This window comes from Semicossyphus pulcher, unplaced genomic scaffold, assembly GCF_022749685.1.
Source record: "Semicossyphus pulcher isolate SPU_LCO1_2020_fin unplaced genomic scaffold, fSemPul1.0.p SCAF_1, whole genome shotgun sequence".
NCBI classification, from domain to species: domain Eukaryota; kingdom Metazoa; phylum Chordata; class Actinopteri; order Labriformes; family Labridae; genus Semicossyphus; species Semicossyphus pulcher.
Window position 1 is genome coordinate 16,098,920 of NW_027211603.1, and position 24,709 is coordinate 16,123,628.

The following is a 24,709-nucleotide window of genomic DNA, read 5'->3' on the forward strand; positions in this document are numbered from 1 at the left end:
CACTTCTAAAGCCTCCTGACAAGAAGAGGAGCACAACCTCGGGAACTTTTTGACCTCATATTGCTGTGATTCACGATGCTGCTTTTGGAATTTTCTGTTTTCCTTTTATTCTCTGTGTCTGTGTATCTGAAGTGTATCTTCTTTCATCTCCCTGCTCCACCTCTCCTGTCCCCCCGGAAACCATAACGGGCTTTAGAAAACACCCTAATATTTCCCCCACTGCATTCACTCCACATTTCCTCAGTGTTTTGTGATAATAAAACCCTTCACATCAAAGCACTGACTTTCTTTTAAGGTAAATCTGAGCTTCCTCTTTGGCTGCCCAGAGCACCGGGTTGGAGCGGTGCAGACAATTGGCGTAGAGTTTCCGCTGTGTGTGTATCAGCTCGTACTGTCTGCAGTCTGAAAGGAGAGAAGCAGTTACACACTATACTGACAAAACATCCTCTACTTTCCTTCTGAATTGCACTTAAGATGCTTTACATTTTAGGAGCTAACAGGAGTCGCTGTCTAATATCCTTCTCTTTTTAACTGTTGGATCGTAGGCGGTAAAACAGACCCCAGAATTATATGTTCCGTCTAATAAATGAAGATGTGGTTGAGGAAATTAATAGGGAAGGTACTGGCTTCATTAGGCTAGAAGCGCTCACTACGTTCATTAATTATTCCTCTGAGATAAACAGTCATTCAACTGTTAAGTAAATTTTAAAATCCAATCAGTCACTCATTATTTTTAATGTTCTCCAGCGATGCCACCACTCCCTGCGCTGCACCAGGTGACCCTATCAGTAAATCCTGTCATGGTTAAGTAGTTTTTACAGAACAGTAACGCACCAGAGACATGTGTTTAAAAGCAAACACTTCATAACAGATACATTAAGTCCTAAACAAGACCGTAAAGAGTATGAGTAACGCCTTCTGGACTTCTAATCAGCAACAAATTCATCCACTGATCAAGTTGAGTGACAGAAAATCATTTGGCAAATGCCTCATTTACCAACTCTGCTTTGGAGGAAATGTCTTCTTTAAACCACTGACATGGTTTTCAAGCAGATTCTGACATTAACCAATGTTTTCTTATTTGGGAACTAAATCTACAAACACTAAAGAACATACGTAGCATTTGACATGCTAGTGCAAAATTATAGGTTATTGTGTTTTCCTTAATTAGGGCCGGTGTCCACGAATGCAGTTCAGCGTGTCTGTGAAGGTTCTCAGTCATCCAGATCATGGTACATCTAAGCTTAATCCAAAAGGCAAGCGGACTTGGCTGACGTGAATTGAATTGAATTGTTTTCACGCTTCTTCAGTTCTAACCTGAAACTGGGCTTTCAGCAAGACCTCTAAGAAACACAACTCCAACAGGAAGGAAGAGAACAACAAACGCCACAGCATTGTTATTCCCTACCTGTCTGGAGTATCTGAGAAACTCAGGACGATTTCTAACAACCACAATATTCCAGTACACTTCAAACCAACGAACACACTCAGACGGAAGGTTGTCCACCCAAAGGACAAAACACCCAGACATAAACAGAGCAATGCAGTGTATGCAATGCAATGCAATGCAATGAGGAATGCAGGGACCGGTACATCGGGGTAACAAAACAACCCTTCCACAAATGCATGGTCCAGCATAGGAGAAGCAGCTCCTCAGGTCAGGACTCAGCTGTCCACCTACAATGTAAAGGACAAAGGACACTCCCTTGAAGACAGAAAGGTTCAAGGTTTTTGCTTAATGGGAAAGGTTACAATCTGCATTCAGACCCGGGTCAAATGACGCTGCAGTAGACCCAGGTAATTATCACCTCGGCTCCGGTCAGCATTGATGGGAACACAAAACCTGTGTCGACACACTAATCTCCTCCCCCTTTCCGGTGCCATGCTACGCTATCAGTAACTTCTGCGATTCCTCGTCATCCGTCCAAGCAGCGCTCAAACATCGTTTCAAATTTGTCGGCGCCGACTTTGATAAACAGACTGAATGAGTTATAGATACAATAAAGACCAAACCACCGTAACATCTTCACTGTTTACTAACCCTGTCTCTGGCAGGTTTGTGACGTCAGACAGTGACGTAGCAGAAAAGAGACAGACAGGAGTATACTCCACTGGCAATGGGAACAGAGACAATTGGCATCTTTACCTATCACACACTTACAATGCAGTGTTGAATTATCTGCCCAAACAGCTGAGGTCACACTCACACTCAGGGTAGCGACTCACCCCTGATTACACATCCAGTAGCATACTAATGACCTACAGAGGCTTATACTTCTAGCTCTGTCCACCAGTCAGTTTAGATCTGAAGAAGCAGGTCAGCTGTTTTTTGTCGGTGCACTCACAGCGCTGTCAGATGAAAATAGTTCCACTTTTGGAACACTGTCGCGCTCGTCAATGTCACTTCTCCCTCACTGACCAATCACAATCAAGAAGGGGGACTTCAGACTTTGTCAACAACAATGGTGGAGGAGAAGCTAATCCTTCAGATTTTTGAGGGTACAATTTCCTTGTTGAGTGCTGCTGCTAATGCCAGGACACGATTCCTTTTCATTGTTTTCTTTGTAAAATGTCTGTGAATAAAGCAAATATTAAGCATACAGGGCAATTTAAAACAGAGGGAGCGGAAGTGCGGCCAGACAACTTTTGTAACTTAGCAACAGTAAACAGCGGCAAGAAGTGCTATGGAATTGAGGTTGTGAGCGCTGCCAGTGCAAAAAACAGCATTAGTGGACACAGGCCCTTCTGCACCTGGGTATAATTAAATAACATTAAAATACATGATGTAAATCTACTTTTTGTTAAATTCTGACGACTAACTAAGCACTTCACAATTTTTCTGAAGAAAAGATCAAATTGAAGAAAAAAGTCTTTTTAAAATTTAAAGATTAGCTGCTTTTCTGATGTACTTTTCTCTTACGTGATCAGACATATTTGGGGCTTTTGAGCTGTTGGTTAAAACTAAAAAATTAAAAATATTCCTTTTGCATCTTTTAACAGACATTTACCACATTTTTAGGGTTTTAATAGGCCAAATACAACATTTCGAACGAGTCCAGCAGAAAAACATCTTGAAAATCAGTGTGCCCTGAAATGTGCTGCAGAAAATCATGCTCCCTACATTCCTCTGTTTTGTGTTTGGGCAGAAGCAGATATCTCAAAACATGGACCAATTAAACCAAAGCCATTCACATGGCTTATACCTCGGGGACTACGTGTGAAAATATGTTGTTTTGGTTTCCAAATCCCTAAAAAAAAATCCCAACACTGATGTTTAAATTGCTTTGGGAAAAGCAGCCCCGCTGCCTGTGTCACGGGTGAACGCACTACATGCATGAATCCTCCATCCGCTTGTGTTTTTCTGCTGACCGTCACTTAACTCTGAACGCTGCCCTTGAACATAAATCGCTAATGAAGAATAAATGCATATAAATGTAATTCATAGGAGACATTCCTGCAGTAATGCATGCAGACAGCCATGTGAGGAGTCCTAGCCTTGCATTATTAATGTACCTCTTTACCACCGCATCCTGTCTTACTGAAAACATGGTGTTTTTTTCTGGAAGGCGAGAGGCTGATGCTCTTATTATCCAGGGACTGTTAATATCTAACCAGCCTTAGTCGTGTTGTCTTCTTCTTTCTGCACGACTTTTAAGGTAATTTGCAATTCTAGATGTTTTTGATTTAAGCCTTTGTTAACTTGAAGCAGGATAGATGTCATTCAGAATTTAAACAGAATCTATTAAATGAATATCAAATCATCTGGGGCGTTGGAGCGTTAAAGATCATATATTTTACAGTTTAAGTCCAAATCTTGCCTTAAACTCCAAAGAAGAGGCTTTTTTTCTTCTATAGTGCTGCTGTGATTGCTGCAGGCTGATTTTACCTCCAGAAGCAACACTGTACACAATCTAATTCAGCTTTCTTAATGAAAAGTATCCCTCGGCACGCCTGTTCTAAGGAAATCCCAGCAGTTGCAACAGCTTGGGAGCAGCTCATTACAAAATAAAAGCCTGCAGTCTGAAAACCGACGAGAACAATTGTGCTGCGTTGACGTGAAATTGAACAAAAATATCTTTTTGACTGGGGATTTGATTTGTTTTTTTAATGTAAATAGTTTCCTTCCTTCCCACACTTGTTATCATCAGCAGAAAGAAAAGTGTGAGCATGAGCACACACAAACCTGTTGGCACATCACACACACATATTCAGGATTACACCTTCCTGGGTGAAACATTTCACACAATGATCAAGAAAAGTTCTCTCTAACCTTCATTAACACTTAATACATTAAAAAAAAAATCTATAAAAATGTTGATAAAGCAACAAGGAATCCAATTTAGCTCCTCATTTCCATGCGTGAACTTAAATATTTCAGCTACTCCAGGAGCTTTTGGAGAGTACGTGGCCTTGATTTATATTTCAGTGGGATGAATATGTAAGTTAAAGTGTACACACTTTTATATTTCAGTACACTGTGCACTTTATTTAACATGGCAGAATGCATCCATGAATAATAGCTCAGGAAACATCGCATAGTAATGTGCATTTTCTACCTGATCTGATCCATCCTCTCCAAGTTAAAGCTTTTGTATTCACTCTACGCTTCTGAATCTCCAATCCGGAGGGTGTCTTAAGAAACTCTGCAACCACAACTCATCCACTCTGCTGCAGGATCCGAGAGTCCTCCTACTGTTGATCACTCCCCCCGGCTCAGGGCAACAAGACTGTAAAGGAAGCAGGTCTTCCTTTCCTGGATGAAGTTTGTGCTTTCTCCAGACAGTCCTAAGGTTTCTCTGCAGAGGTGATTTTATTTCACCATGTCAGTACAGCAGAGACTCCACATCAGCTGCTGTTAGCTCAACAGTCAAGTTAGCTCTTCTCAGAACAAGGAAGGAAAAATATTGTAGTAAAATAGTGTCTGCTTGATTTGTACCATTATTCTTCAAATAGCATAACTATGCAGATTTGATCTTGCTTAAGGCTGTCTACATGTATTACAGTTCTCATTACCTCTGTCAGACAGAAGACTTCCTCATTGATTGTCCTGTTGGTCTGAGATTACACAGCCGGGTCTAATAGATTTCCAGCAGCACAGGGGTCATGAAACTCAATCAGCGCTGTTCTACAATTACAGGCTGAGTCATTATGGGAAAAGTTATGGTATTCATCCTGAACTGTTAGACAGAATCTTATGTGATGGAGAAAGTCAGTGAGGAGGAGAGGAGACAGTTATTTACTCTTTAACTGGTACGATTCCAGTCAAAGGTGAAAGAAAATGTCTCCTGTCTTGGTTACCTCAACTTGTTATTTACTTTACAAATAAAGTTATGATAAACAAGATAGTGTAATTTAGGCTAAAGGCTAAAGAATAGTTTTAAAACGCTAATACTGATACATTTTGCATATTTAGCGAGCAGCAAACCCTGAGGCAGAAAAATTAAGCCAAAAAACAGACAAAAAAACATCTTTGAATGGAAAGTTGAGGCGGACTCCAAAGGCGAGTCTGCCCCCACAGAGATTCACAGCAGACATAAACATGTTTACAGTGTCTAAAGCTAATTTCCCTATTCATGACAACTGTACGGGGTTTAATTTTTCTTTACGAAACTTACCAGTTAAAATACTCTTTAAGCTAACACTTAAATGTTTTTAAGGGAGGGGCTGCTTTAAGTGACAGGTGGGTGTCGCTAGCTGTCTGCTAGATCAGCTGATTCAAGGCACAGAAGTTGACCTCTTGGGTATCCACCTTCTGATCCAGATATGGTCACGTCTTTTCCCCCCAAAAAACCCAAGATGTTGATGGCCAACATGCCAAAGTTGAAGCCTCAATACGACCATGCAAATACCTATTGATGACATCACAGGGGCTACCTGTGGTTAAAACAACCTGCTGCTACTTCAGCATTATGATTACATATTTAAATACACATTTACAAAACTGTTATGGCATATTGTACATGAAAAACCAGGGCTGATATAAAGGGCTGTGACAGTAACCGCATGACCGCAATACCGCGGTTATGTGACGCCAACTGCGCGGTGGACCCAGTGATGTTGCTAGGTAAAGGTCCAGCGTCTCAGTTCTTGCATGGCCAGCATACTCACCGGACATGTCACCCATTGAGCATGTTTGGGATGCTCTGGATCGGCGTATATGATAGCGTGTTCCAGTTCCTGCCAATATCCAACAACTTAGCAGCCATTGAAGAGGAGTGGACCAACATTCCACAGGCCACAATCAACAACCTGATCAACTCTATGCGAAGGAGATGTGTTGCACTGCGTGAGGCAAATGGTGGTCACGCCAGAGACTGGTTTTCTGACCCCCCCCCGGACCCCCCATTACAGTAAAACTGCACATTTTAGAGTGGCCTTTTATTGTGGCCAGCCTAAGGCACACCTGTGCAATAATCATGCTGTCTAATCAGCATCTTGATATGCCACACCTGTGAGGTGGATGGATTATCTCGGCAAAGGAGAAGTGCTCACTAACACAGATTTAGACAAATTTGTGAACAATATTTGAGAGAAATAGGTCTTTTGTGTACATAGAAAAAGTCTTAGATCTTTGAGTTCAGCTCATGAAAAATGGGAGCAAAAACAAAAGTGTTGCGTTTATATTTTTGTTCAGTGTAGATCTGCATTCAATCTTATATGCCTACATACAGTTTATCCCTCCGTGCTGTGTTCAAGTGCTATCTGTACTTTTCACATTGCCATTTAAAATAGTGATACAGAAAGTATCTCACATTGTTTATTGAATATAAATTACAGGCTGGACTTCTGGCTGAAATCTAATGTGTGAATCGTTATTATGACAGTAATGGTGTTTTATTGACATTCCCATAAATACTGTGCACAAAGCCAGCCTCATAATTGTCTTTCATCAATGATCCTCATTTCTCAACACAACCTTGCTGGCACTGCTTGAGAGTGATGATGTCTGCTTTGGTCTCTCAGTGATGCATCGCTGCAGGCTGGCCTCACTGGCGCAGCACCCAGTATTCACAGGTGTTTTGGGAAATCATTTGTATTATTGTACGCTTTCAGGGCCCTGTCCAATTTGCTGTTTTTTTCCACCGTCCGGTCTGACTTGAAGGATAATCTAACAAAAAGTATATCTTGGGTCTGCTGCACATTCATAAACCAAAAAACACAAAGCAACACATTGTGACTTGGAGCTCGAACTGACAGTCAGTGCAGCGAGACAGATGTGGAAGGCCAAAGTTAAGCAGCAGGTCTAACTCTTTGTTGTACTTTATAGTGGACAAGGACTCAGGCTGTCCAAGTTTATCTCTCAACGATTTATTGCAAGACACCACGGATGGTATCATAACTCACTATGGATTAATGCACAGGACTAAAAAACAGGAGAGTAAAACCAGTAGAAAAGCAACACAACAGCAAAATAAGTGCGAACACTCTTCTCTAAAGACGCATCAGCCAGCTGGTTTATGTGTTGATGCTTCCAGCTTTACTGCAGATTCAAACATGGTGCATTCACTGACGATGAAACCACGGACATTTGGGTTCATTACTGTTGACAAAAGATGTAAATGTTGAATTTTTTGGTCTCAAATTACTAGTTAGGAACAGGTTATGGCAGTTTTGGGGGACCTTACTGTTTCGTGTGACCTTCCCAGCCTATTAGTTGTGTAGTAATTAAACCCTGCCAGCATCATCTGTTCGGTTCCGTGTCTGCAAAATTATTTGTGCATAAATTTTACTTTCCTACCCGTTTACTCCCCAAAAACTTTAAAGTAACAACACCTTTTAAATCCTAGTAAATTCACAAAGTGTTGTGCCCTTCAAAATAAAAGTCTCTGCTTAATCACAAATGATTTCATAGGATTTTTTTAAGGCCATGTCTGTTCAGATTTTAGCACAACAACACACACATCCCAACAGCTGCAGACACATAAAATACATATGTGATTTGTGTCATTAAGCTGAATTACAATTCTAATTCCTGTACATAATGTTAGAAATATTCAGCGTCCACTTGCTGACTGAATGTGAGTGTGAATGCAGCGGTTCATTTCTCCCTCACGCTGCACAGGACATCCCTTTCAAGCCTCAGCCAAAGCCTGGAGCTGCTGGCCTGGTATGAGTGTGTCTCTGAGGATCCGTCAGCAGCCAGTCTGTATGCTGGCAGGTGGTCCAGAGGCATGACCAATATGCTGCAGCCAGGCAGACACACACAGACAGATAGACAGACAGACAGACAGTCCCTGCTGGGGCTCTATGGGACTGCTAATCTGGGGCTAAGCCAGGGTCCTGCGGTCTTGTAGATCTGGGCTCAGTGTGTCACCCTCTGTTTCGAAAGCATTACTGAACTCTGGTTCTACATTAACCTCCAGGCAAGGGCGAGCACATTCAGTCTTACACAACCAAGAGAGTAAACAACACTGGAGTCAAAACTAAGATACACAGAAATGATCCATCAACTTGTTTATGCACAGAGATAGGACACGGGTTTGTAATATATGTGATAAAATCATCAATGTGTCCGGCTATAAAGCTATCAGCAGGGCTATTATCAGACCCAGGGATTCTAAAAGCATGTCATTTCTGGAGGAAAATGACTTACGGGACTGATCTCCCGTCGTACTGATGATTATATCTCTGTCATTAGCCAGGATGGATATTTCCACATCCTTACATCCTGTTGTAAACGTCTCTGCTCATCCTGCTCACAGAAGAGAAATCGAGTCAGAACGAAGGAGGAGGAGTCGAGTCTCACGTCTTCTGGTTAGTGAACAGGTTGATAGCTGCATAAATGACTTTGTACAGTACGTGTGCCATCATTAGCCTTCCCTGTGGAGGGTTCGCTCTTCCTCAGATCCATTTTCATCCAAGTAAGAGCTGCAGATGGTTTACAAATTACCCTAAGCACAGCACTGTGAGAGGAACGCAACAGAACTACAAACACAGTCGACGATCTCTTCACACACTGCTGCCAACAGTCACAATGACTTTGAGTGCTAAAACTCCCACATGTGCTTCAGTGGGACCATGGAGGATTGAGGTGATCATTCAGACTTAAGAATTAATCAGTGATTATTTATTCTAGCTGAAACTACACCAGTGAGAGCGCGTCACAGTGTGTGCTGGGTGCACTTGCTGCAGGATAATTCCTCCACTGTGTTTATTTGTCCCTGTCAAAGTTTGCCAGTATGACTGTACATGAAGAAGAACATTTAAGGCATTTAAAGGATCAGGTGGATGAAATGTTTTTTCACTTTCAACAAATCCCACTAAGACAAAAAAAACAACAATTACAGTACAGCTATCTTGAGGCAGAAGAATCAAGTGCACCATTGGCCAACAGAAACCTAGTTTGAAGTCTTTGGAACAGTATTTTCCTGCTCTTTAAAGCACACATCACGCAGAAAGTTTTACAGCATACCTCCAATCTGCTTGTTATGCACATAGTGACCCTCAGACTAGACGACCCGAGGACATGCTCACAGCTACCTCACCCTTACCTGCCTAACCTCAAGGAGGTTCCTGCTCGAGCCCTGCATGGGCCAAAAAGTCCCGATGATACTGACACCAAGCTCTCCCTCATGCGCACTCTCTCAAGAAACTATGAGGAAAACTTATTATATGCCTTAAATAACTACCAGTTCCATCATCAATTATTAATACTGACTGCTCAGTATCTTTATGCGTGATGTAAAACCATGTGATCCAGCAGCACAAATAAGAAAATAAAGATTAACGGCCTACCTTTCTTTGATGATAAGCACACAGATTATTAGGGTTAGATTTAAATAATCAATGAAGGCAATGTGCACAGTACAATGTACAATATTTCATACGTCTGAACCCTCTTAAGTTAAGTCTGACCCTGGACCAGTCTAAGAAAACGAAGGCCGAAATCTGCCATAAAAACGTGCAAGGTTAAGACACAAGGAATGGGAGAGAACAATGTGATTGGTTTGATTCATATTACGCTCAAAACACACCTATGAATAATCAAGAGATCTCATGCACCCCCTTTACACCTTGCGCCTTAAGTTGCGCCCAGATTGTGTGCAGCAAAAGGTGGTTGTACACTCCTGAAATGCACTCTAGACGGTTTAAATATGGCCCACAGAACAACATCAGCACATTATATCTATAAAGAAGCTCTGAGGATGAATGGCAGTGCACTAATATCGTGTAATATCAAAAGCATTATTTTGACACTTTGCAGGACACTGGCCTTCATGAAAACAAATATAGTCACCAAAGCATCTCATGTCTTAACTAAGTGCCACTTTACCTCTACATCACTTTCTCACTTCAGCTAAATGACACTTTTTCAATGAGTTTAGTATTTCATATAAAAACAAGGCAATGAGGCCCTCTGTGACCTTGTTCTCCACAACCATTATGTGTCATTATCACAGTTAATTTTCCACACATTACCTGCATGAACAATGGCCCATGGTGGCGGGGGATGACATCATTACTCACCCTGATGCCCAGCTCCACATTTTCTCCCCCGTACACCTCCATCCCCTCGTCCAGCAGGCCGATCTCCTCAAAGTACAGCCTATCCACCACGAAGCAGCCAATCAGGGCCGGGCTCCTGGGGGATTAAAGATGATGATCAGTTTTGTTCTTCTGCACAGGTTATATGTTAGCATGGCACAGTTGCTATAGAAACAGCAGGGAAAAGAACAGAGACCTAGCACTACGTTTAATTTGACCATGAATGCTGCATGAATTACCCTTTTAACAGCTTTGACATTTGTTTTATTTAATTTCAGATTAAACATATCACACAATAACATTATATTATTTGATTCAGGCCTTCATTGTGGTGTTCACTTACTGAATGGGTGCACTCTTGTTACTCTTGTGCCACCAGGACTTGGGTGGGTTGAGGTAGCGACACCACAGCTCCCAGTCAAAGCCGTGGGCCGACAGAGGATACTCCTCAATCTCAAACGTGTCGTACTTGATGTTATCAAATGACGGAGAGATTATGCGGGTTCTGTCCTCTTTAATTCTCTGCAGGATGGGTTCAGCCCTTCAAATATGAAAGAGAAAGGGATTTTAATATGTTTGTTTTGACAGGCCTTTCTTCATTACATTTGTAATCAGGCCTGTCGTAAAAGAGCAATTTTTTAAAAAACAATTTCAATGTGAGTTCTTTCCAATTTATTATTCTGCCAAAGTTTCCCATCTGATAAGCGGTCTTTGTCATCAGAATATGAAGAGATAAAATATTCTCATTTATTCAGCAAACACATAGAATCTAAAAATCAATACCCACACAATTCTTGAACAAAGTCCTATAAAATACACAGCAAAACATGTATGACAAGACACTGAAACACTCTGTGATAATTTGGCTATTCAGGAATCAACTTAAAATAATCTAATATCTAGATATTTGTAGAGTTAGATGAGAAGATGAGCACCGTCATGTCTGTATGACACACGATGCTCCTGTTAAACACGCCGACGTGCTAGATCCTTTCTTTTTTTTTTTGGTTAAGTGTGTGTTTTGGTTAGCGGAAGTGGCTATGGCGGCTCCACCCGCCGATCTCTACTGCGCAGACTCTGGCTTCAAGCGACGTCACCGTCGTAAGATGGCAGCGCTGGCCACAGGGGGTATTTTGGCATCAATTTCATGCAATGAGAGCAGATGGAGACGCGTCGTCCATCTATATATACAGTTGGTCCAAATCTGTCTAAATCTGCAGCTGTACAGCTGTACTAGAGTTTACTAATTAATTAAAATTTTAAAAAAGGATTTTGTTATGCTTTTATGCTAAGCTAAGCTAACTGGCTGCTGGCTGTAGCCTTGTATTTTATGGACAAATATAGGAGTGGTATCAATCTTCTCATAAAACTTTCACCAACTTTATGCTAATTCCCAAAATGTCAAACTACTTCATAATCAGTACCTAACTGGTATTAAAAAAGCAGATACAGTTTCTACATTTAAAATTGAACATACAATGAGGATTACAATTCCCATCCGCTCGGTGAGAGGATATGTTTGGATGTTTTCAGATTCTGTTGACAGATTTGGGACGGAGTGCAGGATTTCCGGGGGAGTGTGAGCACACTGACAGTGATGGTTATGATCTTGTGTAGTGTGCGTTCTTGATGTGTATATCTTTCAAATGGACTTGGCAAAGAAACACAAAACACTCACTGTAAAAAGGGCCAGTCTTTTTAAATATAATTATCTTCAGTAAACCCACACATATGACTCAAAAACCAGCGTCCTCGTGTTGAGCAATGCTGACCTCATGCTGCACTTGTTGTGAGTGACTCACCAGCCAACATTGAACTCGACGTGGGCATCAAACAGGGCAACAACTGGGGCAGTGGCAGCCCTCCACCCGCTCACTCTGGACCGGATCAGCCCCTCCTGCTTGGCATGCCGCACCATCTTAATAAATCCTGGTCGTTGGCTGTTTTTCTCAGACACAAAATCCTGCAGCTTCTCCTTCAGATCGTCTACAAAGACACACAAGTTAATGTATTTAAAGAGTTTTTGAAGATCCCTGAAGAGATAGGTGAGCAAAGTGTTACTCGTGAGCAAACTTCCACCCACAAGACGCCGTCATGTCCTCCTACAGTGGGCAGAATTTCAATGGTAGGAGGCCAGACGTACTCATGCTTCACTGCTTTGATCACTGAACCAAAGAGGCAGCAGCTTGAGCCGGCACAGAGGACCTCCATGGGGCTTAGACCGGTCGTAACGGGATATTGCAATATTGAGGACTCAGCCAGCAGAGCTTTTCACGACGAATGGAGGAGATGGAGGAAGTCCATCCATTTTATTGTTTGGCTTCAGAGTTTACCTCCATTATTACCTGAGCTATGTCCTGAATGATGAGTCACAGCCTGCAGGATAAATGAGTCAGTGCTACTTGGATGAAAAGGAATCACAGCGGCCTCGTCAAGTGGCAATAAAATACATTTCAGCAATGATTCAATTAGAGAAACTTCAAGCCAAATGGAAAGAAAAACTTGGGCCATGTGTTGGAGTTGGCTGATAAATGTTAGCAAAAGTCTTGTGGTTATGAACAAAATTATATCAGAACCCTATACCGTGCAGCCAACCGAAGGAAGCGTTGTGTGTCATCATCTCTCGTATGAATCACCTTTGGCTATGTTCTCACTTTTTCCACTTTTAGCCGCCGTAACCATCACTTGAACGGGAATAGAAAAAAAAATTGTTTCATCTGAAGGTGAAGTTTGCGAAGGCTATGAAACAAAACGAGGCTCACCTTCGGTCAAAGACTTGTATACGATAAAAGCAGAATGTTTTCTTCAAACAAGTAAAGATTCTGTAAAGTCCCACCAAATCAATCTGCTCCAGCCCAGCCTCATCAGCCTTATTTTAGCTGTTAGACATGATAATTGTTGGCATCATGATAATTGTCATTTAGTGCATCTAGGACAAAATAAAATGCACTACACAGGAATTAATTCACTTCATCTTATCATCGGAAATCCCTTCTTAGGTTGGAAAGCAGCAGTTACCTTCACTAGCTTTTTGAATGTCATTACTTAATTAATACAGCGACAGTATTGCGAGGGTGTTGGGGTGGGAACTTGGGAACATTTAAGGAGGTGAACCCTGGCAACCTAAAATATTAAAATACACAACGTATGTAATGGATGTTACGGTATGTGACACGTCTTTAACTGATAGAAAACACAGACTTAGTTTGATCATCTGTGCTTCGGTGCCGGAGCAACGTGTGGACATGGAAGACTAGCACTCGGTTTGTTGTTGTTTCAGGCAGCGACGGGGATTTAGAAAAAACGTTAACATGCACAGAGCAGAAGGGAGATGAATTCAGTCTGAAAAAGGTGCAGACCTCTACACACAGTGATACTGATAATACATTGATGTTCCTGTGTGTATGATAGTATTCCATTGAGAAGAGCCAGCAGTGGCCAGTCTTTTCATTCTTGGATAATTGCCACCAGCAGACCTCCCAGGTGTTAATCTGCCCATGATGAGTTATTCAGAAGTAAAAGCAGAGGGACTCTGGAGCAGGAAATCCATGGCTGAGAAACACTCACTTTTACTAATTGAAGTTTCATTATATGTAGAAGAGAAATATCTTCACTATGGACTCTTAATGCTGGCCAGAGGAAATCTCCTGTAGTTACTCATGTGAGCAGCTGTCGGTGACGTTCCACCAGATTACTGTTTAATTTTTAATCCATCAATAATTAAGACATTGGGATGTGAGTGTGGATTGAAAATAAGAATGATGATGTGTAAAGCCTCATAACAAATCATAATAAAGCACAGTTCATTACACCAGGAATGGCTGAAGGCCAGCAGCCATCAGTCTTTAAAGACTGATATCCTGCTGAAGCTCTGCAGGAAAGCTTTGTGCTTTGGGATTGAGCTGGACTGAAACAACACGCAAACAGGTTGCTGACATCACTCTGCAGCCAAGATGTAAATCCTGTAAAATATTCAAAATGAAACAAGAAAGCAGGTTTTTCTCAGAGGAGGAAAAGCTAATGGTGAGCTGCAAAGGAGTGGATACACCATTTAGCTTAGCTCCTACCCTCAGGGCGATACAACTAAATAACATTGTTTGAAATAAGACACTAAGCTTTCCAAATATTTTCTTTAATTCAAACATGGATTAAAAATCCTTTTGTTTTGCTTTTCTAAAGATATTTTTTTTGCCTTTTATGCCTTTATTTGAGAGAGAGAGGACAGTGGATAGTGTCAGGAACAGGGGAAGAGAGAGTGGGGACGACACGCGGCAAAGGCCCAAGGGTGGGAGTCGAGCTCGGGGCCGCCGCATCGAGGACTGAGACTCTGTACGTGTGACGTGCGATTTAACCGCTGAGCTACACCGGCGCCCTGTCCCACCTTTCTTTATGTGTGCAGAGAAGTGAACGTTTGCTCATGTATGTAGTTCTGTTCATAAGCAGGCAGAGGATATGTGTTTGATGAATGGAACGGCTGTAATTGTTTCATCTATAACCTTTTACTGCTTCATAAATATAAGGTAATGTAATGTATGAACTGGGTGTTGCATAGTAGTCTAAGCACCTTACATTTCCACTACGTCTATAAGCTCTTACATTCTCAGTGTTGGCTGCAGTATTTTATTACTTATACCTGTTTGTATCTGTGTTTTCGATCGGTAGTTAGATGCCTATATTTCCCTCCGGATCAATTAAGTATCCATCTTTCTCTGTAGCTTGTGCGTCTAAGCCTCGGATACTGTTTGTTCCTGTCATACGTGTTCAAAATAATCACCATCTATCACCACTCAGGCGTCACTGCTTGCACAGCAGATGGCAAATCGGCATGAATACACTCTCACATTTGCTGTGTAGTTTGCACTGCACTACTTGGCAATTTCTCACTACACAACTCTGCAGGTGTGAAAATTCCTGTTTAAAATTACACAGTGATGCTCGCTCTTCCTCCACAATTTCAGCAGTATTGTAGTCAAATCCTGGGGTCAGATTTTGGACGCGAGACCGGCAGTTTGTTAAAAACATTTCGGACACATGTTGCTGGAGTTCCAGCACAAACATGCACTGTTGTGTTTTATAGCTTGAAGGAAAAACTGTACATTCTGCTTTGTTGGTTTTTGAAGGTATTGTCCAACTTTTTGTGTCCCCTGCAGCTTTCATTGGCTAGACCTGCAGCGACTATCTGCTTTCAAACTGTTGCTGTAACTTTTCTGGACACCTCAGTCGTCGACAGGATCCACATTACACACTCAAAGCGATGTACAGTGGTTTGAAGAGAGTACAGGCCGCAGGATCCAGTCAGCATAGTGTCATCGTGCATCGGGCTCGGTCTGAGTCCTCTACTCACGCACAACTCATCTCAGTTAGGGCAGAAACAACATGTAGAATGATCCACTTATTGATTAGCAGGAACATACTTAGCAACAAATAAATAATTTAAATAATTCACTGGTTTCCGCCTCTCAGACTGTATTAACTGCTGCTTCTTACTCTCTAGTTTAGTAAGCTCAATATGTTTAAGTTTCAAAGGGAAAAAATAAACAACCTGAAGAAATGTTAGACTCTATTTACTGGCACTTTATTTATAGACCAATCAAAGTATGAATTTATCAAAACAAAAAAAGAAATCCCTGTTAGTTGCAGCCCTAATTCTACAGAGACAAACTCTCCATATGAGTAATTAACCAACCAGCTATTTAAATCTCTGAGATAGTCATCTAAAGGACTCCGTGATCTCACAGACGAGATGAATCAGACTCAGAAAGTCCCTGACAGTCATCTGGCAAGGGCACCATGGGAGGCAGCTAGAGGTTTCCATTTCAACATTAAAGTCTTTCTGCTGACTATATTAGGATTAACATTCGCTGCCCATTACAAAATCCTCCTGCCTCACATATAAACGAGATTCCTTGGTACCATTAAAGTATGGAATCATATGTCCTCCGACAGCCTGTCTAATAAGTGATTCCTTCTCAAAACCCCACTCTTACACAGACGAGCCTTTTCTCGGGCCACAGCTTGGGACATTATCTAATTAAGGAGGAATCAGCTAGGTCAATTTGCCCTTCTCTCCCTTGATAGTTACACATTCTCCTGCATGCTAATGCCCCTCGGAGGGGAAGCTGTGACAGTGGTGGATGACTAATGTGAAGCTACGGGTGCCTGGGAGCTTCGCCGTGGACGGTGACCCCTTCAACAATCCGAGCAGCATCACGGGTCAACAGGCTAACGACATTTAGCACAGATAAGATTCACAGTCATGGTGATAATGATAACACCAGGCCTATCAGACGCAGTGTGACGGAGTGCTCAGGCAAACAGGGTGAAATGCCATCAGCAAAATGTCAACGCGTGACTTGGGTCCCTGACTGAGCCAAAGGGGACTGCTCCCTAGCTCTCAATTACGTGATGAAATATGAATGTGTACGACTCCTGATGTGATAATCTGATGGAGGAGTTGGAGAAACTTTTGGAGTTTGCATTTTTTAATGGATAACTTTGGGAGTCATTCAACTTCGTGGTCAATAATAGCCCAAGGGAGAGCGAATGTTCTGGATATAACCAAGATGGTGATCTATATTCATTTCCAGCCGGCTACAGGCCATGCTACATGTTTTGCATTATTGACTTCAGTACACACAATCATCCCAATGCCAGTATTTCCCCTGTTGATTGCCCCTAATAGCTGCCTTACAAGCAGCACAGCCTATTTATAAGTGTATTGCCTGTAAATGACCTTGGCATAGTATTGTTACCTTTTTATAGCCTGCTTTCTGCCTTTGTGATGTAGTTAAGTCTCAAGCTGAAAATTATACTTCCACTCTTCACAGGTGACTTGAAATCTATTTCTTGTGCTTTGCATGGCAGATTAAAGTCACCTCGCAGCGATCGCGCACATCATTCATCTAAGAAATAACAGGGGAGCAGAGCTCAGCAGCTGCACATTGTCAGCATAAACTGGATATCTTTTCAACCTGACTCTGTTTACACAACACCCAATGCATGCAGATGGAAGAATTACGGTTGCAAATGCACACAAGATACGTGCAACACTTCATCACCTTGCTGGGTTGTTATCTGCCCCTGGGCAAATTTCCTGCTTCTGCATCTAATTAGTGCTATTCATCTATTGGATAAATCCAGTGAACACAGGCTCTAATGAAAAAACATTGGAGCCGTGCAGAGGCCGCCAGAGGAGCTGAAAATATCAGAGCTGCTAAAGATACTAAAAGCTACTTTATATATAGTTGTTTTTAGCATGTAGCATGTCCCATCCCCTTTAGTTACTCTGCTTTTCAAAAGGGGTCGTGTTCAGCAATCTCAGGTTGTGAATTTTTCCAAAAGATCTGAGGTGTTAAAGTTTGCTGACATTTACATAAAACGTTAAAATTATAAGGCAGACTTACTATTAAAATTGATTTCTTTAACAGTGAGTCCTTTATTTTAGTCTGCGGTAGACAAAAGTCTCCTCATTTCTAGCCAGCAACTGTTCATTTACTTTTTGGCTGAAATTACACTTAGTTAGAAGTTACACCAGATTTGGTGACGCTAAGTTAGATCCACTGTAAGTAATAAACTATTAGCAGGTCATGCTAGCAATGGCAGCTCATGTTCGAGCAGACAAACACAGTTAGAACCATTCCTCTCACCTCTGTTTATGTCTTTCATTCGAAAATGCTATAAAAGGCACCACTCCACTCACTTTTTAAAGCCACTGATAACCAAAATCCACAACAGCCTTACAACTGTGTGAGTTAAATAAAATCTAAGAAAATATTAGAAAGTCATTTAAGATGCTGTAAACTTTCCTGAATTTGGCGTGGTTAAGCATTATTTATATCACAAAAATTATGCAATTATGTCTGTGAAACAAGGAAAAGTCACACTGTAGCTATTTGGCTATGTTCACCTAGCATGAGCGTCGTTGGCAGGCGGGTGATTATTAAAGTCGAGCTGAAATGGCATTTCCAGAGTATCTAGCTTCCGTATCGTGACGTATTTCCGAGTGAAACAGGACGTGCAGGCGGGACATATCATTAGAGGGATTTGATTTGATCGTTGAGAAGTGGGCGTAGACAGACGTTCTCCACAGCGCAGTAGCTAGCTAACTGACCTAACGTTCTTGGTGCTCTGCGGCTAAATGTTGCAGATTGATTGGTTGAAATTGTTTGGTGCTAACTTACGTAAGCACGCGTGAAATTTAGTTTTACAGGAAGAAAAAATTATCGGATTTTGATATAAGAATACGAAGAAATGGATTTTCTGTATTTTTTTGGGGCCTATATTGTCAAATAGATGCACAATATTACCGGGGTTGTGATCTAAAAGGATTAAAATGACATTTATCATTTCACCTCGACTTTAATGGCCACAGGTGTTGATTGTCAACCGCAGTGCTTTTGGCTGTAATAGTTTAGTGGAGACTGTTGATTAGCTATTTTCGGCGGCAGGTCTTGAGTGTTGTGAGTTTAATTCCATAATAACATGGAACTAGATAATGACACACATTTAGCATTGCATTTATTGCATTGAGAACAAATGGGGACAACTCAGCTAACGTTGCACGTGTAAGCTAAATGCCGACTATGATTTGTATGGCAAAGCATTATTTAACTTACCATTCAGTGACCAATTGAAATGAATTATTTTCAGATGGTAGGGCTCCTTTGTCCTCCTGAGTCTGAATCGGGCGACTCAAACATAATGTCTTTGGCTGCACAAACTGATTGACACATCTGCCATGCCTACACAGTTTTCAGAATTGGTCTAAAAAGCTAAACAAGTTTATTTTTGAGCAGTTATAGATGTTTTATTTTCTCTCCAATTTTTGGTGATGCTTAACTTACATACTCGAGTGAAATGAATCTCTACATTTGCACACTTTGTATGCTTCATGTGTAGCTTTTAAACATTAACGAGGCTCTCGACTTTAATATCATTTTTACTGTTTCAAGCTGATTTTTCCAGAGGCTTTAAATGCAGAGTATCTCTCTTGACAGGGCTGCCCTGCCTGGTTATGGATGCTTAGGTACAATATGTCAATTGCTGTTCTTATTATAAGAAGATACTGCTTACTGTTATTGCTGTTGTCGTCCACCAGGATTATCTCTTTGAGCAGGTGGGAGGGCGTTCTGCTGACGGCAGAATGGATGGACCGCAGGATGACCGACAAGGCTTCATTCACAAAAATGAACACGATGCTCACTTGAGGGAGGTTTAAAGGGTAGGTGATGTTTCTGCACCTGTGAGGGACAAATAACAAAGCCTTTGTGAGTCAATGTTCACCTGTATACCGTCGAAAGGATTAACAGATATATCTGACATCGATTCCTAGAGAGTGAGAGAGAGGGATAATGTCAGATTTCACGGCAACACGGTTTGACACACTATCTGGAGCCTCTTTGAATGAAAGGTTTATATTAAGCAACAGCACTAGACATGTAATGATGACAATGCCACTGCAATAGTGTTACACATGCAATGCCAGTAAAAGGGATCAATTAAGGAGGAATAAACTATTGGTTATGTGGTACTGTCTTCAATCAATCAGTCTCATATCTTTCCCTTTAAGAATATTGTGTTCTGGCACCACATGCTGACATCTTTTATTGTGAAAAGGAGTCCAGCTGTTGCAGCGGCGCCTTAGTTTCCCTGTGTGTCCAGTGTTCTCCCTGTGTGTCTGCATGTCTGTTTGTTTGTATTCATGTTGGCGTGGGTGTGGCTGCTCCTCCTCTGGCTCCGTCTCATCACACCTGGCAATCGTCAGCAAATCATCCTCTCAGAAGACTCACCTGATCAGTTCATCAGCCTGGCTGTACTTGCTCTTCCACCACTCATCGCCAGATCGTTGTTTAACCACTACGGTAGAAAGATCATCGGCTCTTGTGAATTTTAGTGTTTCTTGTATTTTTTTGTGACTTATCTAATCTCTTCTTCCTTGTGCGTCAGGACCACGACCAGCCTGCTGTTTTTCAAGTGTCACCGATTCCTTCAGTCATCACACCACGTGTTTTCCCGTCCACGCCGACCAAATAAATTCCCTTCTTTCAAAAACACCTTGCTTTGTCCGTGTCCTGCGTTTGGGTCCTCACCTCAGTGAGCTTAACACCAGCTTCTTATCCTGAGGGGAAACTGATGCCAGTTTTCAGGAAATGCAGTGAGACCATCATGTAAAAATTGGACTACGAGCTGCAGATAATACCGCATTCATCTTAAATGGAGGTTTTTGAAATACCATTTTCTGTATGTAATGACGAAGACAATTATTCCTTCAATAAAAGAATGTAGGATATTGTCTGTAACAATCTTCTTGACCTGACCATTAGATTCAATTGTAAAGAATTACATCAGGATTGTGATATGTTGCTGTTTTCCTGGCGTTCCCACATCATGCTGCTCATTACGGTTAAACCCTGGTGTGTTTACAGAATGCCATGGCTCAGGCATTACTTTTAGGACTGGTGTATGAAATGTGTTTGATTAATGTATCCCCCTGTACAGTTTTAGATGAGCACAGAGCCAGTATTAGTGGAAATTGGACCGTCTGAAGGGAGTTTAGTTCAGTGGAGAAAATGCCCTAAAGATCTTTGTAGCTGTGTAAACTTTCACACCAGGATGTCACCTTGTGCGCTCCTGTTCCCTTGGTGATGTGAACATGAAAGTGATGCGGAAAAACCCAGCCACAGAAAACTAGTGTTTAAGCTGGAGTGTGAAAAACGTTTGCAATAAATTAGCTTATATTACATTCAAGCCCTTGCCAAACAAGTTCACACAAAGCTGCTCGTCACTGCCATGTAAATGTAAATCTTGATTTTCACAGGATAATGGAGTTTTTTTAAAACTAATATCTGTGGAAACATTGCCACACTGCAAATTGGTAGTGATGCATTTTACGTCAACAGGCAATGAGTGTTTTGCTTCAGCTTAAGGGAGGAGCATCTGTTGTGATGGAGTCGGCTTGTATTGCAGGGCCTATAGAGGAAAAACCATCTAAGTTTATGATGCCCCAGATGAAAAAGAAACTCCACAATCAGAGAAAGGATTACAGTGTGTTTCAAAGTATGGAGACACACAGCATAGACATCTCTTGTTGGACAAGGCTGAAGGAGAGGTCATACTTCAGCAGTGTTTAATGTAATTACCCTCCCTGCCAGGAGGGGGAGACGAGCTTTTGGGTTGTCCCTGTGCCTCTTTAGGCTGCAGAGGGAAAGCATGTGCATTTCTCTGCCACCTTCAGACGGCCTTGGTGGTTCATGACACTCATTGCTAAAGTAAGAATTACCCGTTAATGAAGCCTACTACAAACAAGAGTTTTGCTTTGCCTGTGTGATTAACTCAGCAGCAGGTAATTGCTCTGAATGCTGTAGGCAGAAATAAACTCCTCAAAGGTTTTCACTTTTAGGCACTCAAAGTCTGATTGGGTGTTTGTTGCTTCTTGTTTGTGAATGAAATGTGAAGGGTCCTCAGAACTGACAGCTCACAACACCGGGGGAAGAAGTGGTGGGCGATATGAGAAGAGTAAGACTAGAGATTAAATGATTAGCCAATTTATTAGTGACAGATATTGGATAAGCATCTGATCTGATAACTGGTAAATGGTCTCAATTAATCAATCTTTTCAATCACATGTGAGACCTTTGGTTCAAGCCTGTAAAACGTAAATATTTGATGCTTTTATCCGTCTATACAACAGTAAACCCAATCTTTTTGTCTTGGGCTTATTATAAAGGGCCATTTATTTGACATTTAAAAGACAGATTGATTAACACTCAAATTCAATCAATCAAATTTTATTTGTATGGCGCCAAATCATAACCACAGTTATCTCAAGACACTTTACAAAAAGAGCACTCTAGACCGTCTCTTTGTCATGTTATTTAAAGAGAGGCCCAACATGAATCACCATGAGTAGCAATATTCGGCACATTGGCAAGGAAAAACTTCCTTTTAACAGGCAGAAACCTCGAGCAGAACCAGACTCATGTTGAACAGCCATCTGCCTCGACTGGATGGACAGAAAATGGGATAGAAGGAGATGCAGGATAGAGACAGGCAAAGATAGCAACAATATATGTCCTTGTTACATGAACAACAACAGGTAATGCATACTTATGGTTACAATGCCAATAATAGTGGTACACTAGTGTGAAAATTAGCAAAAGATAAATTAGCGCGAGAAGCAGAGTAATGATAAAGGCTGTAGTAATCGTAATTGTAACAGAGAGCAGATTTGTTCATAATTAAATAATGTTAACTGCAGAACTGTACATAAAGTAATTTACATGCAGTTCTGAGACAATGCATCTTTGTATACCATTAGAGATAATGATTTCACGTTGGGGTGGCTGCCCCTTTAATACCTCTGGGTGTAGTATGCCATTGATTTGAAAGGATAGCGACGTCAGCTTGTCAGTGAGCTGGTTGGTTGGTTCATCACTTTGTTCCAGACTGAAATATCTCAAAAGCTTTTGGATCAAGTGCCATGAAATCTTGATTCAACATTTATGATATGATAAATCCTGTTAACCAAACACCAGCAGAGCTCATGACATGTCCATTAGCCATGTAACTAACGAGCAAATGTTAGGTATCATGCTAAAATAAGGAGGTTCACATGGCAAACTTTGCTCCTGCTTACATAACGGTCTACTATCAACAAGTTAGCATCAGCATTTCTTTACATTTTGCTCAAAGCATAGCCTCTAGCATTGTTCTAGTCTTATTCTTCATTAACGTGATACCAGTACCTTTATTGTTCAGGTTTTCATTTGCTGAATAACCACCAGCAGCGTAACGACCATAGATGCAGGTAATGTAACAGTGGCAGAGAATCAGATGGACGAACCCTGCCTCAAAGGTCCATACGGATCGTGATACTCAGTCACTTCATCATGACGTGCTTTGTGTTTATATTGCCTATGCCCAGAGATGAATACTGTTCTCACTGTGTGGGCGCGCCGTCACATTGTTAATGGGTCATGTATGTTGCCGTTTCTTTCATTGGTTGCTGAGATTACGTTATGTTACATCTGATAGTGATATTGAGCAAGCTGCCGGTAAGCAGCGCACAGGGCCACTGATGGCAATAGTTATCATAGAAAAGTGTGTAATGATATCACAATAGGAAATTATATACTGCAGAAGAACCACCAACAAAATTGCCCACTTCTCTGTGGAGACACAAACATATTTGTTCATATTCCAATTACACTGCACCGCCCGCTGGTTTTGACACTGTTGTAAAGTACTCCACCTATTTTGTGGTAAGTAAAATATCCAAGAAGTGGAGAAGGGGAGAAAAATCTGTTTTCACACAGTCAAAGTGCCACTTTTGCAGCACAGAAATGGGTCACATAACTCAGTCTCAATCTGTATTTCAGATGTGTCAGAGACTCAAAAATAGGGTTCTTTATGGAGCTATTGAGCAGTCAGACAGTCTAGAGATGAAGGACAGTGTTTGAGCACTGTTCTACCTGCAGTCTTACCCATCAGGCCTGAGGTCCGGGATCGGCCTGTCCAGAGGGAGACGTTCACTGAGGTAGCCGTTGTATCCATAGTACTGGAACATCTTCAGCGCCACTCGCCGGTTGTCTGGACCGAGCTCCTGACCCCAGTGAGCGAACAGCGACGAGTCAGAGAAGGATGAGTCTGCCTGACTGTCCTCTCCCCTCCCTGGAGTCTCTAGGAAGCACAGGAAGACAAATAGCATGATTATTTGCCGAGCTGGTGACGTTGCGCATAAGGTGACATTTCAGGAATGTGGAAAAATTATACTGTAATATAATCACTGTTATAACTGCAGCTATCCCTCTGCTGTTATGTATGTTCACAGGTGAAGGGTGGGCGGGTATTTGAAGAGACTGATTGGCTGTCCTTCAACAGAAACACTGAGGTCATACACATATAGAGGAGCTCTGGTGTCCTTGAACAAAAGACTCAGTCCCAGACGCTGGTGGGATGTTCTGCAGCTGACTGTGCTCTCTGACCTACGTTGAGAGGAGAAATGAAACTCATTTCCCAAAAGCAGAAGAGTCACACACACAACCTTCCTTTAATAATTAATTAAGTGGTCATTTGTGATCATTTTTTACCTTTCTGTGTGAGTGCAGAATATTGTAGGAGGACTCCCATTGTGTTTAAAAGTCTGGAAACTGAAGGGTTTCACTCCTTTCACAGCTGAGCAGCACTGAGGCCTCACACTCACACACTGAAAAACAGTTTATTGCTG

At 41.6% G+C, this 24,709-nt stretch overlaps 1 protein-coding gene across 1 annotated transcript in view; it reads right to left on the bottom strand.

The window, feature by feature from the left end:
* The window catches only part of galnt18b (UDP-N-acetyl-alpha-D-galactosamine:polypeptide N-acetylgalactosaminyltransferase 18b), a 46,203-nt gene extending 22,066 nt beyond the window's left edge, over window positions 1-24,137 (bottom strand). Inside the window, exons 1-5 of the mRNA XM_069687017.1 lie at window positions 23,967-24,137; window positions 19,558-19,724; window positions 12,288-12,471; window positions 10,829-11,026; window positions 10,468-10,582 (exon numbers count right to left, since the gene is read on the bottom strand). Of these exons, the coding sequence (XP_069543118.1) occupies window positions 10,468-10,582; window positions 10,829-11,026; window positions 12,288-12,471; window positions 19,558-19,724; window positions 23,967-24,049 (747 nt within the window). The 5' untranslated portion in view covers window positions 24,050-24,137. The remainder of the gene's footprint in view (window positions 1-10,467; window positions 10,583-10,828; window positions 11,027-12,287; window positions 12,472-19,557; window positions 19,725-23,966) is intronic.
* Between the last annotated feature and the right edge of the window lie 572 nt (window positions 24,138-24,709).